The sequence below is a fragment of the Cydia amplana genome, chromosome 3 (genome assembly GCF_948474715.1).
Source record: "Cydia amplana chromosome 3, ilCydAmpl1.1, whole genome shotgun sequence".
In the NCBI taxonomy this organism is placed as follows: domain Eukaryota; kingdom Metazoa; phylum Arthropoda; class Insecta; order Lepidoptera; family Tortricidae; genus Cydia; species Cydia amplana.
The window spans coordinates 18,223,119-18,244,575 of NC_086071.1; the positions used below are offsets into that span (position 1 = coordinate 18,223,119).

Genomic DNA, 21,457 nt, shown 5'->3' on the forward strand with positions numbered 1-21,457 from the left:
ATAAATAAAAAATGTATGAACTTGCAATAAATACTAATCAATGTCTCCAAACAAGTCTCAATGTGAAGGCCATACTTACCCCGCAGCAACATTTTTTAGATTTATTAGATAGAAACAGATTCCAATTTAAGCATGCTCAACCAAAAAATTGTGCACTGTCTAATTTTCATCATGCACGTATCAACGAAAGCCTTTCGGCGTCGCATCGTCGACATAACATACATCATCCTCATCATCATCATCATCATCATCGGCACAGGCATTTAGCCTATTTTGAAGATTTTTTGTGTTAGCTCGTTATTGTCGATTTTGATGTTCAAAGTGAATGCCAGTCATAGTAGACTTATTAAATGTACAAAATAATACAAGTTGGCCCAAAATACATTGTCAATTTTTTTTTATGTGTTTCTTAAATATATATTATAACGGGTTACCTACGTATTTTAAAATTAAAACTAATATCATTTTAACTAAATCAAAACGATTTTTTTTTCAACATATTATCCTTTAGTTTTGATTAAGATCTCCTTTAGTTTGTTAAAATTATCAATTTATCAGCAATATGCCGCAGTAAAAAATATTATTTAACGTATTTTTAGACCAGCCTGTATGTAGCAGCATTCAAAGACAAATCTCATCTTGATTCGATTACGATTATTACGATGCAGAACCTCGGTTCCCCTCCCCTTACCCCTCAACTTTTTGGGTTCTTTGTCAAGCCACTGCATATGTTAGAAAGAGATAGATTAGTCAGAGCGAGTGAAGACTAGCGTCAGTATCGCTCTCAGCCCCCCCAAGTAGTAATGTCGACTCGCGAGGCCCTCCCGGGGGGTTGTCTTCCAATAGTCACAGTTCGATGGCCGCAGCACCCTTCCAGGTGACGCCAGCGCGGAGGAGGTGGTACAACCGGAGCACGCACCAGATGCACAGGCACTGTACAAAAAAAAATTTGAAATAACATCCTGTATAAATATGACATACAGATTGTTTTATTCAGTGGTAATTGAAGAGAAATACGAATCTATAGACGATAACGGGAAACTGTCGTTGAAGTTCGGATCCAGACTGCAAATGTAAAAAAAAACATCCTGTATGTCATACATAAAAGCGGCCGTACAGCTAATATGGGGCATTATCAATGAAAAGGGACCTTATTGTCGATCGCGCTTACGCCGCACAGCATTGCGCGGCATTTTATTTATATCGGAGCATCGTTAATAATGGCGTAAGCGCCTTCGACAATAAGGTTCCTTTTCATAGATAACATCACATATGATTGCTGGTGTCCATTGTTCGTGCAGGCGCACTTAAATTGCAAAGTTTTTTACTTTTCGGTACTAATAACGTAAAATAATAATAATTAAGTTTACATCAATTGTAATATAAACTTTAAGAAAGAAATAAATACTGAATAAAATTATAACATCTGTATAAGTCTATTTTATTATTCGGTAGACTGGAATGACAGTTCATAGTATGAAATGACATTTTATATTCATACTATGAACTGTCATTTCACTCTACCGAATAAAAAAATAGACTTTTAGAAAGGTCCAACTTTTGATCAAGAGGCGTATTCTGATTGTAATTGTAATTTGATCCGGATTTGTTATGAATAAGATTTGTTAGTGTTAAAAATTATGTTCTGGTTCAAGAAACATTTGACACTGACAGATCATATTTATAACAAATCCAGATCAAATTCATAACCTGTTATTAGAATAAAAAAAATACCTAATGGATAAAGTACGGTTGAAGAGTTATATGAGTATTAAGTAATTATTTAAACAAATCAATTCGTAGTGATTTTATGAATCCATTTTTTACTATTAAATGTATTTTTTCTTTGAATTAAAGTGTGTGTGTATGTTTCATTAGTTTTATGTGTATTATTTTTTGTAATTTGTTTGTATTAAACATAAACGATGATTAACGTGTTAATTGAATTGAATTGAATAAATCAGAATACGCCTCCAAGACCGTTATCTAAAGACAATGGTTATTACTTAAAATATTCGCTCTTTTCTTCAGTTTCCGTAAATTTTTAATTCAACTTGTTTTTTACTTGCCAACAGATCTCTTTTACAAACTTTGCCGAGGATTTAGATAGGGATTATTCCTTTCTCGGAAACTTAATTAAACCTACTTTCTTAACTTTGACATTTTAATTAGTGTCGCCATTTTTGCGGTCTTTCATTAATAACTTTCATTTTATACACAGAGTTGAAAGAAAGCGAAAGGTAATATAGATAAGATTAAGAGTAAAGAGAGGTAGGTACTATTGATGACCTACCACAGCTACGTGGAATCAGTGCTTTGATAGCGGATATGGACTGATCGTGTGGGGTAATGGGGTTTGTGTTCAACGGCCAAAAAATGTACTGCAGTATGAGGTCTTTTAAACCTCAATTTACTAAATTAAATATTCTTCCTCTACCTTCTCTCTATGAGTTTGAAGTGTCTAAATTGGTAAAAGTTTTGCAAAGCTGAACAAATTTTTATCAAACCGCTTTTCCCGCAATTTTTCCTTTCTTTTCAAAAATATTGGCAATTGCCTTAATTGGGTACATCAGCTGTCTACTACTACTACTACTACTAATGTTTACTAATGTTAACTGTAATACTAAAAAGTACTTTATAAATAAAACTTACGTTTAGAAGTATTCTTGGTATTAAAAATGTTATTTCTGCTTTACACATAGCGTCGAATTGCTGAAACAAAAGAAAACACAAAGTTTTTATCTGAGTTTACATTTTTCATTTCTACAAAGCATTATGTTGGAACAAAACATTTGAAATGTCTGTAATTTAGAAGATAATTTCTAGATTTTATGATATTCAGTTACAAACTAATGTCTTGCTGCATTCTGATTTTGTAACTGATAATTAGACATCGGAGTTAAGGGTCGATAAACGATACTCACACTGGTTTCAAACAAGATTATAACTTTAACAAATTTCAAAATCAGAATGCCACTTAGTCGTATCATAACTATAACCAAACAAGTAAAGATTTTACACTTAGTATCGGCCCGCTACGCAAATGGCATCGCTACGGATACGTCGTAGACACGTAGCACGAGCTACACGTCCTACGATAGCATACGTGATCTACGTAGACGAATCAGGGGGTTTGGACACGTGCCTAAAGTAGATGTATCTATTTCAGAAATTCCATTACGTTTTAACAATTTGATATAGTTTTTATTTTGTTTTGATACTCTTGAAGACTCACGCTGATTGGTGCATGGAAATGAAGTGAATGTACGAGGGCTGCTACTTATGTATCCGGAGATGAAATCTTCAAGGCAATCGTCAAGGTCGTATCAAAACCAGATCAAAATCATAACAAACTGCTTATTTAGAATCGATCTTATTGTTGTTGTTTTCAAGACCCAAGGGCATGAAATCGATAATCGATAATACTTTATAAAGTTCACATGTCGATAATTGTAGGTTATGAAGTTTCGAATGCCACTAATCATTTGCTTTGACGTCATGCTTAAGGGGGGCTCTTATTAACAGTCCGCCAGACGATATCGGCCTGTCAGTTGTTCGGAACTGTCAACTTTTTGTTCTAACTGACAGGCCGATACCGTCCGGCGGACTGTTAATCCGTGGGCCCCTTAAGAGTCAGCAGCAAGCTTGGCCGAATTTCACCTTCCCGTACAAACGGAGTTTCGTTCTCATTTTAAAACTACGTGTTGAATTGTAATGAAATTTTCAACATACTCGTATATATATATATATATATATATATATACTCGTATAGAACAAACTGTAAACAAACCGCCTTGATGCATCAATGTCATATTTATTCGTAACAAATAAGTAATCAATCAGTGAAAACTTGTCCAGAAACTGTTTAAGGTACATATAAAATTCATTCAGTTTTGGGTTATTTCTACTCAGAATCACGAGGACTATATCGATTTAAAAAGAACAAAAAAATGATAGTATTGAAACGAATTTTCACATACATTTTGTATGGAGTTATGGACCGTTACAATTTAAAACTGACATCCAAGATTTGTATGAAAAACTGGGGACACTTTTTTAGGGTTCCGTAGCCAAATGGGAAAAAACGGAACCCTTATAGATTCGTCATGTCTGTCCGTCTGTCCGTCCGTATGTCACAGCCACTTTTTTCCGAAACTATAAGAACTATACTGTTGAAACTGGGTAAGTAGATGTAATCTGTGAACCGCATTCAGATTTTCACACAAAAATGAAAAAAAAAAATTTTTGAACTGAAACTCGAAAATTTTTTTTTCATCAAACCCATACGTGTGGGGTATCTGTGGATAGGTTTTCAAAAATTATATTGAGGTTTCTAATATCATTTTTTTCTAAACTGAATAGTTTGCGCGAGAGACACTTCCAAAGTGGTAAAATGTGTGTTCCCCCCCTGTAACTTCTAAAATAAGAGAATGATAAAACTAAAAAAAAATATATGATGTACATTACCATGCAAACTTCCACCGAAAATTGGTTTGAACAAGATCTAGTAAGTAGTTTTTTTTTAATACGTCATAAATCCCCTAAATACGGGACCCTTCATGGGCGAGTCCGACTCGCACTTGGCCGCTTTTTCTTTATCTCATTCAATAGTACTCGTGATTCTGAGTCCAAATAACCCAAAAGTTGATGGTTCTTCAAAAAAAGAAAAAAAAAGTTACTCTATGGTTTACGGTGCTGCCTCAGGCGGCCCCTATTGATAAAATTTTGCATACATTTGCTTGCAACATCGAATCGAATCCTTGTTTCTGGCATTTTATTCTCGATTTATGCGAACCCTGGTGGGAGGGTAGCTTGTCTATGCTAATGGGGCCAATTTGTCTTCAGCTAAGTGGATCCGGCCGTGGAACTGGCAATGTGGATGTGGCCCATGAATGTAATTAATGTGATGTGTAAGTGTGATGTGATTAATGTGATGTGTGATTAGATGCCGCTTCAATGACAAAGGAAATTGGGCAGCGGCGGTAAAAGGTATCCTTCGATGGTATACTTAGTGCCACTTGCACCACTCCACTAACCCGGGGTTAACCGGTTAAACCTGGAGTTACCATGGTTACCAGTACAATTTGACATTGCGTTAACGGTTTAACCGCTTAACCCCGGGTTAGTGGGATGGTGCAAGTGGCCCTTAGACTATTTATTCCGAATTAACTATTATAAAGTAAGTAAGTAAATAATGTAAATATTCTTTATAGTCGAATAACTATAGTCGGTTAGATTTGAAATTTTATAACCGGTATTTTTCGGCCTTTGTTAATTATTTCATTTCTAACTGGGCAATCTAATAATACGAAGTCGTTAGGTACCTAAAACACAACTGATTCCTACATATGGAATTCGAAATATATGGTTATTTCCAAGTTTTTGCAAAAAACCGGTCCCGATCCCTGGCACGGAGTCCCTAGATATCTGTTCCTGTATACTTGTAATACCTACAGTGAAGAAAACAGGTAGTTTTCTTTGATTTTCTCTGAACTAGGTGGGTAAAAATTTATTTTACAGCAGCAGCATGCACATTTGAAGAACTAAGCAAGACTCAAATAATGAAGTCAAAATTATTACTTTTATTATTTGGATTGTTGGTGGAAATCGTACTTGAAGTTGAAAATCGTGTCTATTCATCCCGTTTTACGGTAGAGTAGGAGAATATTGAATTGAACTGAATTCCACCCATTTAAAGCCTAAAAGTCCTTCAAAACGTCAAAACAATGGACTCAAGTAAATACGTCTAATGCTGTCGGAAACGACAGAGGGATCGTTATTCCCAAACATTAACGAATCATTTCATTAATGAGACCACTGTTGCGTTGACCTTGAAATACGGAAAACGACATTTGCCTCTCTGTCGCACTTGTAAATTCGTACGTAAGTGTGACATGGAGGCAACACACACACACGAGACCTCACATAAAGGTATACTCAATGTCGTTAAGAATACTCGTAGGTCAAGGCCGTTACGGTTTGCAATCCGGATCCGAAATGTATGAAATTATCCGGATCTGGATCCGGATCCGCGGATCTTCCCATATATTTCAGATCAGTCGTGCAAAACTTACATGCCACGTTTCACACTTTTCAGAAATTTACTACACTGGGTCATCATCTTCATAATTTTTTTCGCCCACTGCTGAGTGTATTTTATTTGGTCAAAGTTACACCGATGGTAAAGTTAAGGTTGCTTCGGTAGATACTTTTTTTAACCTACTAATTTTCGACTAATTGTATTCATAACGGGGCTTGCTAATAACACGACTCTATGAAGCGCAGGGTCCAAATAGCGAGGCGTGAGCGGTTGCCAAAGTCATGTCTAGGGTTTGCACGACGGATCTGAAATGTATGGGAAGAAACGAGGATCCGGATCGACATCCAGATAATTTCGGATCCGGATTGCAAATCCTAGTCATGTCAAAACAAGATGAAAATGATTACAAATTGTTAAATCAGAATCGGCCCCCTACTAGTAAACAGATCGATTCTTCACGTACTTAGGTACATTGCCAAGGACCGTGACGATAATCGCTTTGACATTGACAAGTTCACACAAATTTCGTTAAGCGATGGCTAATTCGCTGAAGTTCTAAACGACAATAATTTGATGGAGTTTATAATCAACACTTGGATTGTTGGTAGTTTTTTTTGGGTTCCGCAATGTAAAAATCTACTTTTTACTTTTTTTACAGACTTATACGTATACTATTAACTTTAGTATAATGAGCTATCGGTATTACACTTTAAACAATATTAATGAGAAAAAAACAAAATAATTAATCACGAGGCTAACTATCGAGATGGCACTCGAACCGGAAGTCCCCATTTTATTTTAAAGCCAATTAAAAACTTTTAGTGACCAATAACAACTTTTTTTAATAGCGGGTAATTGTGTATTGGGTATCTATTCAAAGCTGCGGGCGGGGATATTTGTGTCGCTTAACCTAAAACTCGGGTAAATCCATACGACCCTCTCAGCAAATATCTACCCTATTACCTTTTCCAAGGGTCTACCTGGGGTTTTCATCGATTTTTGACAAGTTTTGAATCGTATCTCCTTTTTTTGCACCACAGACAAGACAAACGGCTATCAGTTCTTCAATATTTTATCTGCATTTTTGTCGACCGGATTTTGAAAGAAATGAATGCTTATTTTTTATGTTTTTTTAAACATTGTCTAAACACTTTTTTCGTATCTAGTTTGCTGTAAAGTATCTTAGATATACGACATCTACATATTTGGGTTCGTCTTTGACGTCTCGAAAAACGTGTCGAGGATTTTAATTTTGAACTAATTAACACAAAAGTTATGGCCAGAAAACCAGTTTTTTGGCCTAAAATTGTTCAACTTTGATGCCAAATATCTCGAAGACTATGAATTACTGATTACCAGTCCGCCGGACGATATCGGCCTGTCAAACTGTTCGGAACTGTCAATTTTTGCGTTTAACTTTCAGTGGATATAATTTTTCACAATTTTCACATTTAATTGAAACCTCAGAAATGTGAAGTCAACGAAAGCCCAAAAGTGAAAACCATATTATTAATATTCAAAATGATTTGCATATTTCGGCCTTTAATGAAAAACTTTCACGATATAAATGGTGTACTGTCAGCAGCAGAAGTTGCTAAGCGGGCCAGGTATTCAAAATGATCTAGACACGACTTTATTGTTAAGAGAATAAGAGCGTGTCAAGGTAATTTTATAACACCTCGCCCGCTTAGCAACTTCTGCTGCTGACTGTACGGCTACCGTATTGGGAATAGCATTCATGCATATTCATTGAAGTGTGAAAGCGTATGCACGCATACCTACGCCGTAACAACCATTTGGAAATCGGTTTGAAATTGGAATGTATTGCTTGGAAATAGGGTATAAAATTGAATGAGAATTGCTTACCGTAAAACCAAGCCCTTACTACAAGTTTAGTATGGTCCAGTTCCGACTATTTATTTTTTAAATAATATTGTAATAATGTAATACAGTGAAACCTGGATAAGTGAGACTTCAAGGGACGAGCAGATTTGTCTCACTTAAAGAGGTATTTCACTTACCCAGGCTCTCAGTTAGCCAGGTACAAATAAATGTCTGTCTCATTTACAGAGGGTCCCATTAATAGAGGTGAGAATAGAGGATATATTTCAGTTATAGAGGTAAAAGGAGGAGGAGGTTAATAAGGTATTTTGTAATTATCTTTAAAAATAAATAAGGTAAAATAATCCTTGTCCCTAAATATTTTTTAAGTCTCTTTAAATATTTCTTTGAATTTATTTTGAATGATTCTCCAAAGGACAGATTTTTTCAATTAAATTTGATACGGACTTCATTGCATCTTAGAAATGTATTAAATAAAAATCTGTTTATTTGTGTTACTTATCGAAATTTCAGCTTTCGTTTCGATAGTTTTAACTACATAAAGTAACTAAATGAAACTTGATGTCGTTTAGACACAATTAAGCAAATGCGGAATTTGTGCATAGACTAAGAGTTAGTAAGAATACGGAAATTGATCAATAAAGTCCAAGTTAGAAAGGTCATAGATTGACGTTATCTCAGATACAGAGGTCAATTCCTATACAATTCTAAAAAAACAATTAGGAAAATGTAATCTTATAAATATAGTCTCAGTAAAAGAGGTAAAATACACTCTCTGTCTCACTTATAGAGGTAAATGTGACTATAAAATCACAACAGCTAATCCCAGTTATAGAGGTTCGTTTTATCTCACTAACAGAGGTAATTCAGTGCTAAAGTGTCGGGACCGCACCATGAGTCCCAGCTATAGAGGTTTCTCACTTATCCAGGTCCCACTTAACCAGGTTTCACTGTAATATTGTAAAAAAAACAGCACATTCTAGGCAATTTGAGTTCAAAATATTAATAGGGTACTTTTTCCTGCTAGTTTAAACAGTTTTTTTTCGAAATGTCTAAAAGATGACCCAGTAATTTACATTAAAACAGAACAAGTGACGTCACGGTCAACACATTTTTTTAAAATTCTATCCGATTTAGATCAAAGAAATTGTGTCAAAAAATAGCTGCTGTCGATGTTTTTCTAATATTTTTCTGAAGTTTTCGTGCACGGTGTGAAACTTAAGGTGTGAAGTTAATTTAAGGTAACATATCTATTGTATGTAGGTACTTAATAGGGCCCGATTCGGATTTTGAAATATCCTAAAAATATCGTTATCGTATCTTTTAGACATCACCAAGATACGATAACGATATTTTTAGGATCTAACCTGTCAAATTTGACATTTCCACGATTCTGAAGATACTCTTGAACGATTTCCACAAGATATGACTTAGAGATCCAATTCACATCTAATAGAATTGCGCTGTAAAAGAGAACTAGTTGAAATCTAAACTATAACGTATCTAGAATGGATCTAGTACGTGTCGTATCTTGTGAATATCTTGAAGTTCGAATACGGCAGTTAGTATATGAAACTACAAGCAATACCGAACACATAGCAGCAAGTTCTAACTTAAATCAATTTAGTCCTTTGACTGCAGCTAACATAATAACAACATCCAAACAAAGCTAACCGAGTTGTAATATTTGTGGAACAATATACCGATTGTTGTCCAAATTGATACGACACCTGAACTCCTAGTGTAAATTTCATTCGATAGCGTACCACCACTTTGGCACTTACATATATGCTATAGAGAACGTACTTAATTTGCTTTCTACACATTAACATTAACACTTTCTATGCATCTCGCTCGCAGTAATATGCGAGTACGAGCGAGATGCATAGAAAGTAAATTACGTTTTGATACTCTCAGTGACTGGTACGGGTTCAGAACCTTTAGTGTAAATTTCATTCGATAGCGTGACGTGACGTACGCCTTTGCGTTAAGTCTCAGTTTATATTAGATTTTGAACAGCGCGCCAAGCGGGACGTTTTGGAAACTCAAAATCCCATTCAAAATGAGACTTAAGGCAAACGCGTAGGTATGAGTACGTCACGTCACACTATCGAATGAAATTTACACTAGGGGTACAGGCAGGGCCGGATTAAGCAAGTCGGGGCCCCTAGGCAGTGCAATGCTCGGGGCCCCCGTACAGTTAATTCTGCATACATAAGTTCAGTTGTTCAGTACAGGCAAGTAAGTTTGCGGTTTTAATTTCAACCTTCAGCTGTCGGTTGAGCCGATCCGAACATGCCGAATGTTTTTTTCGCTCTTGCGTGGACATAAAGGTTTTTTATATTAGTTTTTGCCGATTCCTCCTTGCGTCTAGTGTGGGGAGAGCTCTTTTTTCTCAATAAGTAGTTAAATATTTTGCGAGGCTGAACAGTGATTGTCCGACCATATGAGCCACATGATTAAAATTAACCTAATAATAAAGATTTTACATGTGTTTAAATGATTATTCATTAACCAGTCAAACTAGCATGTAAGTACAGGGTAAATCGGAAAAGCAATAAAAATCGCAAGCGCAGCGAGCGCGAAATTTTTTGTGAAAAAATTGTGAAACCGTGTTAAAAAGGCCTAAAAATCCGAAGTTACCCAGTGAGGTGAGCTTTCATGCGAGGTCAAAGCCGTGCTTCAGGATAAGCTCAGCTAGATCACAGACGACAACCAATGTCCATTGTATTAAAAAAGGAGACCGCAGGCCGAGCTTGGCGCAGCGAGGCCTAAGGCTAAGCTGAAGAAGAGATTTGGTAGGCGAACCAAAAATTGAGGTAAAAAGTGAGGCTCAGCAATCTCCACATACTTAACAAGCCCGAAGCGTACTTATAACCAGCGAGGTGAGCTTTCATGCGAGGCAAAAGGCTCATCTTCTGAAATCAATGAATCAAAGCAGCGCTCTGACACGAACCAATCGTCAAATGTTACTCAACAATAATATATGTGTCATACAAGAGTTACTCGGAGGGCCAAAGTTTCATTAAGGAGGTTTTAGGCCCTCGGGAGCCTGAAATTCGAGCTCGATTTACAGACTTTAAAAGCTATAAAATAACATAATTTACATAATCATTTGATGATTGTGTGTCTGAGAAACTGATATTGGACATTAGGTATAAGTAGGTAACATAAAAAAATATTTATGAATTTTGGCCATATGCCAAACTTTGCAAACACATTTTTTTTTGGCGCGCGCGCGGCCGCCGGGCCCCCTAGCCGAGCCGGGGCCCCCTAGCCGAGGCGGGGCCCATAGGCAGTTGCCTACTCTGCCTTAGGGTTAATCCGGCCCTGGGTACAGGAGCGGTATTTAGATTTAAAAATCTGCTAAAGTGCTGCTAAATTGGTGCAATACTGCTGCTGTAATGCAGTCAGCAACTTTACGGTAGAAATATTACAGCGCGACATTACTGCTGACTGCATTATTGCCGTAAAGTCAAATTCGATATTGCTTGCCGGATTTTTGACATTATGTCGCGCTGCAATACAGCAACAGTAGGGTGTTTCACTTTTCCGAATTTTCGATTTTCATCTGACTTTGCACGAATTCTGGTTCTTCCTGATTAAAAAATATTATATACCAAAAAAATTTAAAATCGGTTAATATTTAGAGGTTGCACAACATCAACAAAGTTTTCTCAAATAACCAACGACTCTACATCGGAGGGTAGAAAATGGTTTAAGCGGCTACCATCAAAGCGGTGAGTAGTGTGATACTGAACCTTCTAGATACATATAAATCAATTTTAAAATTAGTAGTTAACTTGGGTTTTGGTTAGGTACTCGATAAATGTTCTAATGAAGATTTTTCAGTTTTTCCACCTGTTTCCAAAGGAAAAGTGGTTTTATCGTGTTTTAGACGCAAAATTCAGTTTTTCCATTAGATTTTAGTATCCGTTCATTATATTTTGTTTAAAAAAAAAAAGTTAATTTTCACGCAATTTATGGGGTTCTCCCTCCATATTTTAATTTGTGCAACCTTTAAACGTTAATCGATTATTATGAAAATTGAAATAGATAGTTTTTAGAGTGGGGAGACTCGATTGGTGAGCAAAGTCAGGAAAAATATTACAACTTTTTTTTCACCATACAAAAGTGAAACACCCTAAGCAACAGTAATGCTGGTAAAGTCCGAATCAGAACGGTACCTTAAGTAGCAAGTTTCGACTAAAATATATTCGGTCCTTTGAATGCAGCTAACACAATTATAACGTATAAACAAAGCTAACCGTGTTGTGATGTTTGTTGAACAATATATACGGATTGTTGTCCAAATTGATAGGACACCAGGAGCTTATTCGGATTTTAAAATACATATTTTAAATTGGTGCTTAAATGGTGCTGCAATACTGCTGCAGGAATGCAGTGGGCAGTAATATCGCAGCGCATATTGATACGTATCAAGTGTCATCACTGGGAGCGGTATTTTGATTTTAAAATCTGTTAAGGCGCCGTGAATAACAAATTGTCTCTAATACTCACCCTGTTAACATGATCTCTGAGGATGTTGGAGTAGACCACAGCCATGGCTTCTAAAGCCATGAAGGTCATGCAGCCCACCACCCATGGAACCAGGAACGCCACGTTTTCCTAAAAAAAAACAAGTTATGTAAAGTAAAAGGCATTCAACTGTTTAGACGACAACGGTTTCACTCACTTGAATTTTTAGTCGCTATTGGCGACATGTTTCGGGCCCGGGATCAGTGCACGAGTTGCAGTCGCCGCGAGCACTCGAGCCTGAGGAAGGACCCCCGAAGGGCCCGAAACATGTCGCCAATAGCGATTAAAAATTCAAGTGAGTGAAACCGTTGTCGTCTAAACAGTTTAAAATACGTCTCACGAAAGTTTAATATCGATTAAAAGGCATTATTCAAATAACTTACGGAACCCCTAGTGTAAATTTCATTCGATAGCGTGACGAGCGTTCTCGTTTGCGTTATGTCTATTTTTGTATGGAATTATGAACAGCGCGCTATGAACACAGTACTACTTGCCACGTCACGTTATAACTATCATGTTATTAACTATTTGCCACGCCTTCGGCCATAAAAAGGTCATATAACGAGTCGCTTTACTACCAGTTTTATTATTTATAATAAAAAAGTTATAGTTTAATTTCACTGATAAGGCTGACTCTATGTATTAGCTATGTGCGTGATTGTGGCGCTTATCTATGTAGCAGCTATAACGGGACCTTCAGTCAAAAACAAAACTTAGTAGTTTTGGTTCAGAATGTCGTTCTAAAATGAGAGCGTATATAATTACGATAATTGGCTGGGTAGGGTTCGTGTTACTCTTGTGTAATATGAAAATATTAATTTATAATTTTACGACTTAACTTTCTTATTTAGTAAAAATTTTATAAAGTAATTAAAATAATGAAGTAAAATATTTTATTTCTTTAAAATAAGAAATTTCTCAATAAAGGATCGAAAAAATGCCTATCTATCATAAGACATAAAATATGCTTTGAATTAGAAATCATTCTGGGACATGAGTACCTACAATTACTTACACAAAAGTTTTTTCGTTACAAAAAAGGATCATGTAGACTCAAGGGACTTTCAGGGAAACGTAGGCCCTGATTTAATACTAAATACAAATATATTTCCAACTAGCGACCCGCCCCGGCTTTGCACAGGTTAACAAATTATACATAAACCTTCCTATTGAATCACTCTATCTATTAAAAAAAAAACCGCATTAAAATCCGTTGCGTAGTTTTAAAGATCTAAGCATACATAGGGACAGACAGACAGCGGGAAGGGAAGTGATGCGTCGTTCCACCAGCTAACATCAGTCCTAAACTTATCTGAACCAGTATAAATATACGTTCCACTGCTGGGCACATATCTACTCTCATACTTGAAAGGGCTTGGGCTGTAGTCCCCACGCTGGTCCAGTGCGGGTTGGGGACTTCAATACACCTTTGAATTTTTTTGTTGGTCACTACCAACTAGCATAGAAAGCCGTTAATTTATGACAAGACATTCAAAAGCTATATTCGCTCTCTACCAATCGGAATACAATACCACAGAATAAATAATAGTACTAGGTACAGAAGATTCACTCTCTAACAAAACGCGTCTATTACGACAGATTATGACCGCTAGGTGGCGCAAGCGCGAGCAGGCGTCCGTTCCGTAGCGGTGCGCGGCAACTATTATGGCTAGACACCAAAATTGGTGTGGGCCGCATGTACTTTTAGGTGCGACGCGATGAAATCGCGGAGTGAGCCACGCCTGACAATACCAGCGCCAAGACAATGCTTATATAATTTGATACGAGTTTTTACCAACTCCTATACCATGGTGAGGGAAATATTGTTTCAAGAAGGTCAGGTTATACTGGACGTTTCAATTTCTGTTAATAGTACACTAATGGGCCATTATCAATCTCTCCTAAGCCAAAGTATTTCAATAGTCCGTTTCCCTGAAGACTAGGATTATACTAAATGTAATTGAATTGTAAAATGTAACTAAAACTTGCTTAAGTAATGTCTGTAGTCAGCCATTTGTTAAAATAACATTTTTTCTAATAATGGGAAAAATGAAAAATTCGCCGCCATTGGGACTTCGGGGCTGTTCAAATATTCTAGTGTTTTTTATGCGATAATGGGTGTAATATAATAATAAGTTGATAATGAGAATAATGGTAAAACAGTAAGTGGGTCGTAGTCCCAAACCCGTGAGTTAAATTTTGGCTCATCTTACCACCGATAGGGCACCAAGGTGTATAATATGAAGTCCGCATTCGCATTGGACCAGCGTGGGGATCCAGAGGGTCTACCGCGAAAACCGAATTTCGCAAATTGCGGGGATCTTTCTGTTTTACTCCAATGAAGGCGTAATTAGAGTGACAGAAAAAATGCCCGCAATTTGCGAAATTCGGTTTTCGCGGTAGCCCCTCAGGCCGTATCAAGCATGAGAGGAGACCTTGTGCCCAGCAGTGGGACATACTAGTATTATAGGCTGAATTATTAATATTTTATTATTTATAGGTATACTTACTTTATAAATCCCGTAGAACAAGATTATACTGAGCATAATCATGAACATTTGGGTTCCTATAATTGCAAAATACGCTATCTGTACACCTGAAACAATAGAAAATATTAAATTAGCATAACATACCATTTAAGTAGCACACAAACGAATATATAGGTCACCTTTTGCCTCACCACGAATAACTAACATAAAAACCTAAGTTAATTTTATATTAAGCTATTAACGAAGTCTCGGTAGCATAGTTGGCAGAGCGATGGGCTAGTGATCCAAAGTTACGAGTTTGAATCTCTCCCAAAACAGTGTTTTTTTTCCACTTTTCATCTATTTCTAAGCTTTTATAAAACCCTATAGCCTATTATAGGTACAATAAGAAAATCTGTTGAAATTTTTGATAGCTAATCCAAATAAGTTTTCTTTTTATGGGATTTGTTATACCTACTTAGCATATTTTGTAAATTTTTACCCTACCGAAATAAGACTGAAAATGTTTCAAAGGGTCTTTCAAAGCTCTTAATTTTAATACCCCACTCGAAAGGTTTGCATCATTTGTTTTTTCTAATGGTCGCGCATTGTTCTAAGTAAATTGGTGTATTAGTCCGCCATATTGTTTTTATTATGGCGTCATAATCTTTGTCACTGACGATGATGTAAGGATTCTAATGATACATCATAGATCTAAATAAACACGACTGCCCCAAAAAAGGAGTGTATTGTTTTCAGGGTTCATGTTTGTATGTGGGTATGGCATTTGTTAAAGCATTCAGAAGTTATGGTGGAATAAAATGAAGCGAAAAAAGTAAAAAAAAAAAACCCACAAACAAACATGAACCATGAAAAAAGAACCTTCTTTTTTGGGCAGCCCTAAACTAATTTAGAAAGCAATTTCAAATGTTATTTGATCTTTTAATGAAGTTGGTGTCGTATTCATTGGAGGGTAATGACATTAATTATCATTAAGCATGCCAAACAATGGCATAGCTATCATTGTGGTAAGTGGTAATATTATAACGAAAATAATAGTAAAAGTCCAAAATTATCCGCAATCGTTTTACTTAATATAATTATTTTCAAATGACGAGCATTACTTTAAAATTGATAGTACTGAAACTTACGTACAATAAATTAAATTGTAAATACAGCTAAATTTTCCAACCATACTAAGGTAATTGGGTATTTTCCTACTAGTCAAATCAGCTTCTTTTTAGAACTGTCAAAACGATTCGCTAATAATGGAATTTATATGAAACATTACACAGTGACGTCACGGTCAACACACCTACTTTTTATATTTCTATCCGATTTATGAAAAAGAACTCATGTTTAAAAGTAAGTGCTATCAATGTATGTTTTTCATGGATGGTGTAAAATAATTTATTTTATATACAGTCAAATACCCTAATATTTCCATCCTTTTAAAGCCTAATATTCAACATTTTCTAAATTCTATTGTTCTCTCCCCATTTCAACTCGACATAAAATTACATTTATTCCGCCGATATATTTCATATCCCGCCAATTACGGAGCATGAGAGGCTGCGTATCATACATACACCTTTCTTCATTAAAGTGGTCACATTCACGAAACGTTCATATTTATGCACTGTATTGTGACAAGTATAACTTGATCTCGACACAAACCTCCTCATTCTAATTAGTAAAAGAAAAAATAAATGGTGTCTGGGGTGAAGTTATACATTGACGAATAAACGGTCTAGTCATCATATGTATATTATGATTTTGTTTATATGAGCAAATTGTGTCTAACTCAAAATAGGTCTCGGACTTTCGGATCCATTTATTTACATCCTGTAAGATTTCGGCGAATTATAAGTTATTACTAACTTTTTAAGTAATGTGTTTTGTATCAAATTTAAAGGCGTAATTTTTAATAATTGCACAAAGGCAGAATGTTGGCAAATTGATAAATTAAAACTATTACAACACTAGTCATTTCATTACCATCGGGGCGAATTTGTGTTTCACTCGGGGGTAAATTTTGTTTAACTCTCGTGCTTTGAAACCCTCGCAACGCTCAAGATTCCATTTATCGAACCACTCGCTACGCTCGTGGTTTATTTTTGGAATCTTTCGCTTGCTCGGGTATCAATATTAGCACGAGCGGTTAAACAACAACTTTGCCCCCTTGTAAAACAAATAACTATTATTTTTGATTTAATGAACAGGCTGCAAAGAAAATAATATAAAGATGCGTACTACGATTTTTTTAAGAATGTGTTTTATTTGTAGTACGTTTATAACATTTTGTCTGAGTTTTTTTAAATATAATAACCCAAACCCTCTCGCGCATGAGAGGAGGCCTGTGCCCAGCAGTGTGACGTATATAGGTTGAAATTATTATTTTTTAAATAACTTTTACACTTATAGATTAATGTAAAGGGGGGAATATAATTCGACTGTTTTTTTATTGCTATTGAGTGTAATATTTCAGTTTGTTTCACCGTACCTATGTCTTTGGCAGTGAGTGTTGCGAATATCATCCTTCTCTTTGGGTGAAACATTTCTGTTTTGCGTTTGTGCGTGTGTGCGTGACATTATGGGTGATGGATGTGGGTATTCCGTACATACACACTTTATTAAATGTAGCTTTGCGTTTCGGCTGCAAAGAGTTTGTGTTACGCCTATTTGGGTTCAGCGAGGTCGTCAAAAGGCACGAGGCAGGGCGGCATAACCTTGTTTGCGTTTTGCAAATTAACTTTCCGTTTTATTATGATGTGGATATTTTATATGTGTGCAGATTTTGTCTGTTGTAAGAACAGTTGGCAGCGGTTTTGTTATTTTAGAAACAGAAAGCTGAATGATTTCTGAAAATATAATTCAATAAAATGAATATTTTTCAATATTAAAATAATATGTTCCAAAAAGGACCTACTTTCAAAAGCTTAAACTATGCGTTGTCTATTTACAACACTGTTTATTATATTTAGATACATACTTAATAATAGTTACTTAAGGCGTAACTACGAAAAACATGCGATTATTTCTTGTACACACGGTAAAAAACGGAAGTGCTGTACAAAGTTGTGTCGACTTTTGAATGTGTCGAGAATCACCCTATACGTTATTGTTTTATTGGAACCAGGGATGTTGCAAATATCCGCATCCGCAACCGCGGAACTAATGCATTATTTTCAACATCCGCATCTGCATCCGTATCCGCATAAAATCGATGCGGAGTTTAATGCGGATGCGGATGTGGAACAGGTCGGTACAGGAACGTCTTGATATCGGCGTAAGTGCTAGACTGCTAGGTAATTGTCATTAACTAAAAAAAACCTATTAGAAATGAGCAGTCAAGCGTGAGTGGGGCTTAATGTACGGAACCCTTGGAACGCGAGTCCGACTCGCACTTGGCCGGTTTTTTGAAATAAAAATGACTAAAATGTAATATTTGACGTTTTTTATGTAGGTACCTATTAGGGCTCGCGGTCGAGTCCGTGTTTCGTTTACACGTTTCGAATACCCGTTTCCGAATAACACGTACACGGTTTTCTGGCCCGTTCCGCACATGTAATTAAGAAACGTGTAATTAAGATCCGTTCCCACGGATAAACGGGTATTCGAAGAAACGGATCTTATTTACCCGTGGCTCCGGAGACGTCCTTGACGAGTAGCGAAGGAACGAACCGGCGTAGGTACTTCAGAGCTACAAATGAATAGACAAAAGATTCATGAGGAGTTTCTGTCATATTTAACCTTATTTCGTGGTTCAGAGAGTCGAAATTCAATAAACGGTTTACAAAACCCTTTTCTGAGCAGGTAGTTTTTGCTTGCAATGTTGCAATACGAGTAGAAAATTAGAAATACAGTAGGTATACCTACATGCTACTATCAAAATAGTATTTTATATAAGACTTCAAATACTAATACTTTATGGTTTATTATATAACTTGATAGCAATAAATATAAAGTGCTAGTAATAAAAAATAAAAGCAATAAAGAGAAGACTGTACGATAAAAACTGGCCATGCATGATCTGGTAATACATACAATATTCTTACCAATTGCACATTATTAAACAGTTCTTATATTTTTAATAATCTGTAGATATAAGTCCTATAAGTATAATCATAATTAAAATTCAATCAATTGTCAATCATATTACTGATATTACCTACAATGTATGTGTGAGTTGTCTTGAATAGGTATATTTTATCGAATAAATATTCTGTCAATAAGAAATGTATATTTTTTAATCGTATTATTTTTTAACTTACGTAAGCCAGGCATCTAGGTATTAAGTATTATAGTAAACCATGATAAATAATCATATGTATCTGCCGCTGCATTTGTTACAATTTCTTGTGTAGACGTGTTCACCTTATTACACCGACATAAAGCTTATAATTGGTTGTGGCAGTTCTGATAATGGTTTGGGAACCTACTTGTTTTCGGCGATATCAGACAAAAGGGTATTGGAAAACAACACGTTCTAATGAATGAAACACCAGCGGCCGGCATTTATTACCTGAACACTCGTGTGAAAGTGACCCAAGTGAACATGAATGATTACCAATTTTGAGATCTATCTTAATGTTCTTAACAATATAATCGCTAAGTAACCAAGGTAGCATGGGTTTCTTTTTAAGGTTCTCGCGTGAAATCCTGCGTTTCGAATGCCGCTTGTGTGTACTTTTTTTTGCGTCGTTGGCAGATTTGCTGTTTTCGCTCAGCAGTAAATTGATAATAATAAGATTTGGTGCCCTCGGGAGGGTGCCCAATACGCAGGCAGCGTTCCCGCGTTGAATTGTGATTGCAATTCTCTGCGCGAGAAAGCTACCCGCGCGGGGGTCGCCCGTTGCAAGAAGAAATAACCACGAAGTAATTCATACTTATTTTCTTAACTGTTATTTTTAACTAATATAAGTAGTATTTGTCTGCACATCTATTCTTCACGCAACTATATTACTTACACAATTATACATGTATAAAATGTATTTCTTTGATTGAAATATAATTATATTAATTATGTAATTAATAATGAATATGTTAGCTTAAAAGCAATAATAGTAAAAAAATGAAGGTTTTAATTTAAACTAGGGACGAGTAGGTTTAAAATTAAAAATAGTAGACAATATAGGATAGGGACACCTACTTCGATTAATATATTGTATAGTTGGCTAAATATGTTATAAATAATTTAAAAAAAATCGTACGCCAAACGAGTTCATCTGAAGTCAACATTCAATATTAGACCTTACATACCCAGACCTAGAGCATTGATTGGGTCAACCTGTTTCGGATCCGTTCGGGCCGGTGTTAAGTACCCGTGTAAACGGAGATACGTATCTGAGAAACGTGTCTTGGGAACGTTTATTAGATACGTATCCGGGTCCCGGCGGTTCCGTGTAAACCGTGTTCTTAGCACCGCCGGGCTTAAGAACACGGGTATTCGTTTCGGCGTGTAACACGGATACCGAGAGCCCTAGTACCTATCTTGAAATCCGCATCCGCGGATGTGAGCTTTTAAAAATCCGCATCCGCGGATGTCAAAAAATCGGCACCCGCAACATACGTGCGATTATTTCTTGTACACACGGTAAAAACGGAAGTACTGAACAAAGTTGTGTCGACTTTTGAATGTGTCGAGAATCACCCTATACGTTAATGTTTTATTGGAACACGTTGCCGCCTCCATCGGATGAAGTGTGCTTCAATTTTTGAAGCACCGGCTTCATTGTTAAGCCATCGCATCGTTTGAAAGATAGCTAAGGGCTTTTCATTTCATGATCGGATTTTTGACGAACGGTTTCGGTTGTATTTAATTTTTTCGCTACTTTGCAAAACTGGTATGGGATTATGAAATTCTGAACAAAGTTCTTGCTGTGAAATGAAATGAAAAAATATGGCCTAAATAGCTATATAATTTAAAATTGAAACGTTTGAAAGATAGCTGAGGGCTTTTCATTTTGTATGTGTGTGCATATAAAATGAAAATATCTAGGAGTGGGATGATGATGATGATGATTAATACAACTATTCTATGTCCTTCTTTGGAACTGAAACTATCTCCATACTATTTCATCTAAGCCGGGTGAACAGTTTAAGCATGAAGAGGTACTTAACAGACAGACAGAGTTACTGTAGCATAAGTTTATAGTAAAGATAATATAAAGTATATTCACGCCACAACGGTCCGGGCCTGGGCTGAAGCACCCGACACTTCAGATTTAAATAAAAAGCATCAAGTGAGCACCGATCACCTGTCATAGAAAAAGAAGTGTCCGAAAGTCTCGTCCCGGGCCCAGACCATCTAGGGTGAGTCATCCTTAATGTAGACCGGTAAATCAATATTTGAGCAAGTATTAGTAAAACGTGTTTTAAAAGGCGCAGCAGAGGTCGTCCTAAACGTGTTTTCAAGGACGTTTTCAGTCACGATTCACAACAAAAATCGTAATAATTTATCAGACATATCATCGAGATATCACACCAACGCCCTTGAAACTTTTAATACCCAATTTCAGGTAAGGATCATATTATTTATTCGCGACATGCCTAAATGACATAATTC

General features: G+C 36.2%; 1 protein-coding gene across 1 annotated transcript in view; it reads right to left on the bottom strand.

Moving 5' to 3' along the window:
• Positions 1-720: 720 nt before the first annotated feature.
• LOC134662820 (uncharacterized) overlaps positions 721-21,457 on the bottom strand; it is a 76,557-nt gene continuing 55,820 nt past the window's right edge. Inside the window, exons 4-7 of the mRNA XM_063519143.1 lie at positions 14,932-15,017; positions 12,404-12,511; positions 2,653-2,712; positions 721-933 (exon numbers count right to left, since the gene is read on the bottom strand). Coding sequence (XP_063375213.1) covers positions 847-933; positions 2,653-2,712; positions 12,404-12,511; positions 14,932-15,017 — 341 coding nt within the window. The 3' untranslated portion in view covers positions 721-846. The remainder of the gene's footprint in view (positions 934-2,652; positions 2,713-12,403; positions 12,512-14,931; positions 15,018-21,457) is intronic.